General features: G+C 53.6%; 3 protein-coding genes across 3 annotated transcripts; 2 read left to right on the forward strand and 1 right to left on the reverse strand.

Moving 5' to 3' along the window:
- Positions 1 to 3,044: 3,044 nt before the first annotated feature.
- Positions 3,045 to 3,575, forward strand: SPRG_19637 (hypothetical protein; the record flags this gene model as incomplete). Its single annotated transcript, XM_012343478.1, has 1 exon — positions 3,045 to 3,575. The coding sequence occupies one exon, from the start codon at positions 3,045 to 3,047 to the stop codon at positions 3,573 to 3,575; it is 531 nt and encodes a 176-aa protein (XP_012198868.1).
- Positions 3,576 to 4,392: 817 nt separating this feature from the next.
- On the reverse strand, positions 4,393 to 4,956 carry SPRG_19638 (hypothetical protein; the record flags this gene model as incomplete). The annotated part of the gene is made up of 1 exon (XM_012343479.1): positions 4,393 to 4,956. The coding sequence occupies one exon, from the start codon at positions 4,954 to 4,956 to the stop codon at positions 4,393 to 4,395; it is 564 nt and encodes a 187-aa protein (XP_012198869.1).
- Positions 4,957 to 5,659: 703 nt separating this feature from the next.
- SPRG_19639 (hypothetical protein) lies at positions 5,660 to 8,535 on the forward strand (the record flags this gene model as incomplete). Its single annotated transcript, XM_012343480.1, has 15 exons — positions 5,660 to 5,764; positions 5,820 to 5,987; positions 6,037 to 6,297; positions 6,343 to 6,534; positions 6,596 to 6,736; positions 6,786 to 6,980; positions 7,039 to 7,193; positions 7,304 to 7,445; positions 7,496 to 7,571; positions 7,623 to 7,763; positions 7,816 to 7,925; positions 7,980 to 8,048; positions 8,097 to 8,160; positions 8,220 to 8,311; positions 8,383 to 8,535. 15 exons carry the CDS (start codon positions 5,660 to 5,662, stop codon positions 8,533 to 8,535), a joined length of 2,064 nt encoding a protein of 687 aa, XP_012198870.1.
- Between the last annotated feature and the right edge of the window lie 318 nt (positions 8,536 to 8,853).

Below are 8,853 nucleotides of genomic sequence, written 5' to 3' on the forward strand. Positions count from 1 at the left end.
TGGTCGCAGCGGCAGCGTCGCCGCGAGCACCGTTAAGACCAAAGGTGGAAACGCCATGGTAGACAGCACAATGCGCGGCCAGTCGGCGACGAGCGATGCTGGCAGGTCCGTGGCGCAGTCGAGAAAGGCCGAGAGCGCCGGCGTCCAGAGTGAGTGTGGCAGCGCGTAGAGAAAGCTGCTAAAGTCCTCTTGGTTCTTCAAGCACATGGCAATGGCCTCGACGACGTGCGGAAGCGCGAGCGCGTCTGGCGGCGTCGGACGAACCACCTTGGTCTGGCGCCCGCTGTCGGCCATCTCGCTTTAACTTGCAATTACTGTAGGCCCCTTCACGGTCCGGTTCGGCTAGGAGCCGGCTGGAAAAATGGAACCAAAACCGTTGACGTTTGGAGCCGAGCCGAACCAAGCTGGACGGCTTGAGCCGAGGAGACCGAGGGATCTCGAGTTAGCAGGAACGGTTCGTGTTCAGAGTCGCAAAACTTATATTCAGTAATCAACTCCGGTACTTTATTCGCGCTTAATATCGCCATCAAGGTAGTACTGGATGACGGGGTCTTCGATGGCCATCTCCAAGAGGTCCACGCGCGCTTTGAAGTCGTCGAGTGCCTGTACTAGTAGGTAGTCGGTTGGGAGCGGGAAGTCCAACGCCTTTGCAAGCTGCAGCCACAACTGCGTGCACTTTTGGGCCTTGAATATGTTGTCGCCAAGGTTGTCTCGTCCTTCGAAGACGCGCTTAGCCGCAGTTTGTTGGCTCGCTCGCTCGCTCGGCACCGACGTGGCCGGGATCGAGAGGTCGTCCATCGCAATCTTCTACAGCACGGGGCACACGACCTTGTGCGACCGCCACCACTCGAGTATATCTTCGTCCTTGTCGACCTGGGGCAGCGCAGCGTAGCGATCGATCTCGAAGTTGTCGAACCTCACGTCGTTGGTGCCGAGACGCCGAAGAGGTTGAGCTCGTCGCCCTTGTCGCTGGGCAAAACATCGGCGTCTCGCAAGTTGACGCCGACGCATGCTATTTTCGATGATCTGACGCTCGGCCTGGAACTCGGGCTTCGTAGTATCACGCGCGCACCTTGGATCGAGGAACTTGGCAATTGTAGCAGCCTCTTGTAGTACATGTACCGTATACGGGTATGCTACGGTGGTGGCCAATCATGAATGACGATGGAGCCACAGTTCCTTGAGCAGTTCGCCTCGGTTAGGAGCCGGCTTAAAAAATGGAGCCAAAACCGCATCCGGATTGGGCGAAAATCGGCAATATATAACCAATCCGAGCCATGCAAACGTGACCACGTAGCGTCGCTGGTTGGCTTTGTCGTTTGAAAACCTGTCGAGCGGCATTCCAGGCAATATCTGACAAAGGCAACAAAGACGATGTCGATCGTGGGCGTGAAGCTGCAGTTGGTCTCTGCGCTCCTTGCAGCGTGCGACCTCACGGGTGTCGGATAGGTGGTCGTTGTTGACACATGATTGGGCGACCTGTTTCCTAATCTACGCCGCAACGCGATCTGAGTTGCTTCAACAGAACCGCCGACCATTTTCTTCAACGGAAGTTGTCCTCCGTGACGCAGCCCCGCGTCCTTTGCTTACGCTTCTGATCGTCCTGACATGCTCGCCAAAGCGTTTGCGTTGATGTGCCCGAAAAGCCATCGTCCGTGTTGCTGAATGAGCCTCGTTCAGCCTTTCAGAAGCTGCTGTCGCCCTACAAAGCGCCTCTTAGAGCCGCTGTCAGTAGGCCACGTTCAGATTGCACAAAGTGCCACCGCTATTCAAACGAGGGACGATTCGAACGGGAGTGAAAGCAACGAGAGACGACCCAACATGTGCTTTCGAGAGGCCAAAGCTTGAGAGACGTTCGACAGGACGAAGCATACAAAAGCATGACCGACCTCCTTGCTTTCTTGCAGCGGCACTGGCGTCCACAGTCCAGACTCACCTGGATCTCGCGACAGTATTAAAAATGGTGGCTCGGCCTAGTAGCGTGACGTTTCGTCAGATGGTCGGGTCGATGAAGACCGAGTCACCGGCTCTTAGTGCCGGTCTACCCATGTGTCGTGGCGGATCGACTGCTCGTGCAAAGGCACTGCAGCATCGAAATACGCAGGACCGCATACTATGTACTATCCAGTGCTGAAGACATCACGCCGGGAACCGGAGAAATCAACAGAGGAAAATCACAAGAAAATGAAGTTCGTTCTCATCCAGCCGACCATCGGCGATGTTCTCGCCGCGTCGACAAACGATGGATGCACCGAGTATTTATACACTGTACCGGTACCGGTAGTTATAGAGACGCTGTTGACGGCCATCTTGAGCGTGGCGTTGTCGTTAAATCGCCGCCAAACGACAGGTATCCCAATGCTTACGCACGCTCGTGCAGGTGCGGTGACCACGCCCGTTCCAATGGCCATTGATACAGCCCCACTTTGCACCATCTATTCTATTGATCTATTCTGGCATTTTTCAAAAAATTGAAATCGTATTTCGCTGGATCCTGCCTTGTAAAGATACCAAAGGCGATTCGGCCAGCGACGGCGGACTGCTGCTATGCTGGCAATTGACGAGCGCTCGTGTAATGGGTCGCGCCACATCGCGCCGCACGCACGATGGCCTCCGTCCTAGTGTATGTGTCCCAGACTGACGCCAGGAGCCTTTGGTCGTCCGATGGGTGCATGCCCACTCTGGTCAACACAAGAAAACGATGTGGAACCGGCGGGCACATCCCAAAGACGGGCGGCGCGGGCCCCCCATACAAATCCCAAGTGTATTGTCATGGCTTTGTGTTTCCGTGTTTTTTCGCCGTCGTCGGATATGTATTTTCCATGCATTTTTACACTCGTTTTTTAGTAGTTAATACAAACACGCTGTATACAAATATGCATTTGCATCACCCAGATCGCTACTGAATCGTAAAGCCGGGAAAAACCATGGCGTTGGACACTCTACCAGGTGTAATAGGCCCGACACCATGCTGTAATACGCACGCGCCAATCACGATCGAGCAGGTGGACCCACACACCTCATTTTCCATTTGGACGCGATTTATGCAAGCGACCGCCAATTCCGTAAAGAAGCTCACGAGTGCCACCAGCCTCGACGACTACAGCACGGTCCTCGCCGCGTGGCCACAATGGAAGTGCTGCATCAACGGCAGCCGCGTCATTCAAGCCAACTCGAAAAAATTCCTCTTTTTCCAAAAGGTCGACGTCGTGTACCATGTCCGCGTCGCGACCGCCACGCACCGCTGGATCGTGCACCACACGATCGCCGACTTTCGCCAGCTCCACGAAGCGCTTTTGGCGGCGGCTGCCAACAATGCCGCGTTTGCAGACGCGCTCGTGCACTTTCCGCTGCCGCGCGAACACTTATTTGGTCGTCGCGACATGCTCGTCATCAAGGGCATGTGCGGCAACTTGGAACACTACCTCGTCAACCTCCTTCGCTACATTCAACGCACGGCGTCGGACAGCGACAGTGCACGCATGGCCGACCTGCTCCGCGTGTTTCTGAGCCCGCCAACGTGCCTTGCCGACCCGGTGGACGCAGCTCCGATGGCGCGCGCCAAGATTATTTAACTATCGCCTCGTAGTAGGGCACGACACCTCTTATTTAACACGGATTGCTTTCCTCATCTAAAGCCATTGGTATGTTGGCCATCAAGGTGCAGAAGAGCGCAGACGACAAAGACAATGCAAACGCTCGGCTTTAACAAATGCAACCTGTCGTTGTGATGTACTAGCATACAGTATGTGTCTGGTGCTCTGGACAACAAAGACGCACGCAATAGCGTGGTCCGGCTCTGTGGTGTGGTCAAGGTGTGCGAAAGGCTGTGGACCGAATTGAGATTCGACACAGCAGCAACCACGCAGAACAGAACCACACTGCACGAAAAAAATCTCATGTCGATCAACATTCTGGTTTGGAACGTTCTTGGAAAGACCACGCGTCGTCGCCATAGACACATTCACATAGTCATAAAGCGTTCGCCCACGGAGGCGGAGGAGCTATTCCATGTCGAGTCCCGTGGAAACAAACGCGTGCTGGAACCCCACCCCTAAGCTACAATGCCCGTTGCTCTTCTGGAAGTGGTTTTCCATGGCCGTGTTTGCTCGTTCTACCCGAATTTTCTCTGGCTAGACCGACTTGCGGGCAAGAATCGTGTTAGCCCACCATGCTCAAGGCTTCTTTTGCTCTCTTGGCCAAGACCGTGGTGGATACAGCAGGTTCGCATTTTGAATCGAACCTTATAACTCATGTATTCGGGAATGTCTGGATCTGGTTATATCTCGTGGGCATCTATCTCGTTGTCGCCGTCTGGATCTTTTGGCCCTTTCTAGACAATGTCGCTCACTGTTTTGACACGGCATAGTCTCAAAGAGCACAAGTTGAATTTCATTCGGTATGCGCATCGGCTAGCTCGGCGAGAACGTCGCCGTGACAACCCTCCGGTTTGCACCAGCACCCGAGCACCTTGCCGCGCACATCGCTCAAGTCGACGTCCCCGCGCGTGATTTTTTCTGTTATGTAGTCCCGGTACCGTTGAACGACATCGTCTCGGGTTCCGGCACGGCCGATCTTGAACGGATTGCCCCAGACGCTGCCAGGCATCGCGGGCTTGCCGTCGCGCGCCGCCATGCCACGACCCACATATTTGTGGTGCGGCGACGCGGCCAACCACGCGTCCAGGCTACGGTAGCCCATGCGTCGGAGGCTCTGTGCGTTGACGTTGACAACGGTGGTTGGTGGGGTTCGAGGCACTGGTGGCGATACGTGCCGATGCGCTGCTGATAGGGACGCGATGATGGCGCGCGCGTCGTGGAGCTCGGACGCGAGCGAGTGCACTTGGTTCAGCAGCGTGCGGATGCGATCGTCGGGCGGAAGCGCCGACGTGCAGCACACGCAGTGCGTCACGTCGAGAGGGTTCTCAAGAGTGCATTGTGGACAGGCGAGCGACATTTGGATGGATCGCCAGACGTGTTGGCTCCAAGGAATGTGTGGAAATGACTCTCGCTGTAGAAATCGAATCCACGCTCTTGTGAATGATGGTTCCCTCGTAACCTTCGACGCATTTTCGTCGCAGCGTCCGACGCTCGCATCACTACCATTCCCTTCAATCAGACAACTTGTACGTGTAGTTGGCCACTACAAATTGAACCCGTAGTGCGTTTGCAAGAGTGCCCCCAAAGCTCGTGCACGCGATGACAACGCTCTGTCATCGACGCCGGCCATCGGCGAGGATATCTCTGGCCTCCTCAAAGATGACGTAGAGACCGATGTAGCGACTAGTGTCCTGCATGCGTCTGCTGCCGACGTTGCCGTTGTCGAAGGCGTTGATGCGGTGCCTCCGACGTCACTGACCATTGACGACCACTGACACAACGATTTTGCTTCTTGGGCGTGTAAGTGGTTTTGGTGCGCATCTCTTCTTACCCAAGGGTCAATAGAAGGGTTCCTAACAACGCTATCGACCACTCCAAGGTCCTGTCGCCTCCCGCGCTGTTTAAATGACCCGCGATGCCATAAGTGCAATCTGGGCCATTTCTGCCACTTTGCCGCTGGAGGTTTGAATCGATCGGCTGTCCAATCGCCTCGTTTTAAAACCGCTTACCAGGCGCGCCGAAAATACATCTCCACAGTGCAGAATTTGGTCTTTGGCGGCATGAAAGGACCTGAGAGCGTCAACGGGGTCGTCGCACCCGCGGCGCAGAGCCGCAAGCGCAAGGCGTTCCTGTACATCTTCAACAGTGTCACGGCCATCGTGGCGGTATGGTGTCACCTTCTTTTGTACCTTAACTTCGTGTTTCATGCTAAAAGTGTAGATTACCGTCATCTTTGTCGTCAACACGACGGGGGTCGTGCGCACGATCGAGACGCTGCTTGGAAGCTACGACACGCCCCGGTCGTACGGCTATCACTCGTTCAACATGCCATTTTTGCTCCGCGAAGCGGCGCTCTCGGGCCCTAGTGTCCAGGACCGCATCACGACAGTACGCACTTTCTATATCATTTTTGATGGCTCACCATGTGCTTCATTAGCTCCTCAATGCAGGGCACCACGTGGCCTACTTGGAGAAAGAATCGACCGACGCGACGGCCACGCGGTTCCAGCCAAACGGCTGCGCCACGATTGTCAATGCGACGACAGAGCGCATTTACGCACCGGCCCACGTGTCACTTTTGATGAAAAACATGATGGTCGACTATGGCATGGCAGCCAGTGTGACCGACAACAGCGCGATTGCTATCGTCGACTGTTCTTTTGAAGGCCGCCTCGCCCAAGACACGACGGCATTCAAGGTATCTTTCAAGAAATAACGTATCAAGTTGATACATGGATACTAGGCGTATTTGCTCGAGCGACACCTCAAGTGGATTGTGACGTTTCAGCTGCAGACGATCATGGCCAACATTCCGGCGCGGCGCGACACGATGCCGACGGGCACGGTCACCATCACCAACATGACCATAGCATCCTTGCAAGTTGCGCCCACGATACCTCCCGGTGACGCTTTGGCCGGCCTCTCGTCGACCGAGGTATATTTACTTCGATTGTTGATTTTTGATTTTTAAAATTGATTTTCAACTGGGGAATTAGGTGGCGATTCACCGCATGTTTTCATCGCGTGGGTTTCCCTTCAACACGGCAGCGTTTGACGAAGTGTACATCAACTCGACCACGAGCACGGGCGCGTGGAACACCTACGTGCTTTCGACGGAGCTGGAAATGATCCTCCAGGTTTTCAACTTATTTTTTCCATTCATATGGTCGAACGTGGCTGGGCTAGGGATATGGTGGCATGTACCGCGGGTCGCAGAACGAACAAGCCAACTACAATACGTTTGTGTGGCAATTGTCGCCGAATCCGCTCGACCCGATTCACTACTTCAACTACGAAGGCGTCGGGCGCATCAAAAACTCGTGGGCGTGGGGCCAAGCCTTGGTGAGCGGTTTCCTCTCGTTTACGATCATTACGAGCACGGTACACGTCTTCAATGTTGCTCGAATATGTTGAACTGAGAATGGACATGTTGTCGTAGATCATGGCGTGCATCATTTCCAAAAATATTCACACCGCAACCGGCGTCTGGTGGATTCCCGACATTTCGCCGTCCGTGGGCTCGGGCATTGGGTTCCGAGGCGTTCTCACAATCCTCGCATGGTGGATCGATGGCTGGTGGGCGCTTCAAGAATGGTACATATCCGCTTTTGGCTCGTTTTATCAAGAGTACATAAATCCCATTGGATTTATGTCCTCTTGGATTTTATGTACTCTTGGATTTATGGATAAATTTCTTTTTTCAGGTCGTACAACCAAGGCAACGCGCGCAACCAGTTGCTTGCGATGTATGTTCTCACCGACTCCATCAAGTCGGACTGCTTGAGCCTCTTTCTCGCGGGCGCCGCGCTCATTGCAACCAACTTTCGGCTGCGTGTGAACCCCGCGGTGCGTTGTCTCGACAGTGTCACCAACGGATTCTAACTGTGTATTGCTAGATTCCAGTGATCGTGTACATGATTGTCTACTCGCAGCGCGAAGCCATCGTGGCCAGTCTCGGTTTTATTCTGACCCGTACTTTTTTTGTTTTTCGGAATGTTTTCATGATTCAATGTGTCACTGTAGGGGCCAACGACGAGCTCATTGCGAACCAAATGCTCAACGTCGTGCCGTCCGACTCGTCGGGTCTCGACATGTGGATGTGGCACGAAAAGCTTGACTTTAACGCGACCATTGTCTTCAACGAAATGACGTGGTTGTACATCGGTACGTGCATTGATTTAGCATCAAAAAGACGACTTTACCATCATGGATGTAGCGCTCATCATATTTGCGCTCTACTGCGCCATGAATCGCTTCTACACGGCGCGGTTCACAGACCACCTCGTCGAAGCCGCGCACACGCGCGGGACCATGTCGGCCGACACGGTACAATTTTCTCATGTTGTTGCGATTTCATGATTTAGAGGACTATTCGTGTAGGGAGGCACGGGTGCGACCACTGGCAAGTCGGGTAGCACAGAGAACGCGACATGCTTTGAGAGCAGCACGGTACTTGCACTTGTTGCGATATTTGGCCATGTGAAAGTGCGTTCGTAGGGCGAATACTTGCGCCATAAATATGGTCTCATGTCGTACCACGAGAATTACCTCTTCATCAAAGGTCAGCATCATCTCCCTTCACGTTGCGACTTGTTTGACAACATGCAAAATCATTCCTAGGCATGAAGTACGCGTCGCCGTCCGGAATTTGGACGTCGGGATGGGTCGTCGTCGACAACCGGTTCCTCTTTCGAACCGACGACATCATGAAGGTAAGAAGCTAGAAACGACTCTGTGGCATATTTTTTGGTGAAAAGGAGAGCAACTATTGGTGTTTTTGTAGGTGTTTTTCAACATTTTACTGTGCCACGACATCTTTCGCGCCCACTGCCATGTCATTACGGAGAGCAAAGTCGACAAGACGGTGATCCGCGTGTTCCGCAAGGACATTACCATCAAGCAACTCTTCACCCTCTCGCTTCGCCCGCTCTCGTAGACCTTTCGATCGCTCGTTCCATCATCTCCTCTACATACACTTCATCATTTTCTTGACTATTTCCAAACATTTCGAAACCATAGTTTCTAGACGATCGCGTTCAACCGCTCGGTCACGCTGTAGGTATACTACAATATTTCTAAACTTGTGGGGCCCTTTCTGCAAACGTGAGTACTTCTTTATAAGGCCGGCATGAAAATTAGGCACTTTACAACCCCGTCTCCACGCGCGCAGATAAGTCGATGAAGCATTAGATTGAAATTCAAGACAGGCATGTACAACATAATTTTTGACGGTGCTGGTCATTCGGTTGTCGCC

Source organism: Saprolegnia parasitica, assembly GCF_000151545.1.
Source record: "Saprolegnia parasitica CBS 223.65 unplaced genomic scaffold supercont2.13, whole genome shotgun sequence".
In the NCBI taxonomy this organism is placed as follows: domain Eukaryota; phylum Oomycota; class Saprolegniomycetes; order Saprolegniales; family Saprolegniaceae; genus Saprolegnia; species Saprolegnia parasitica.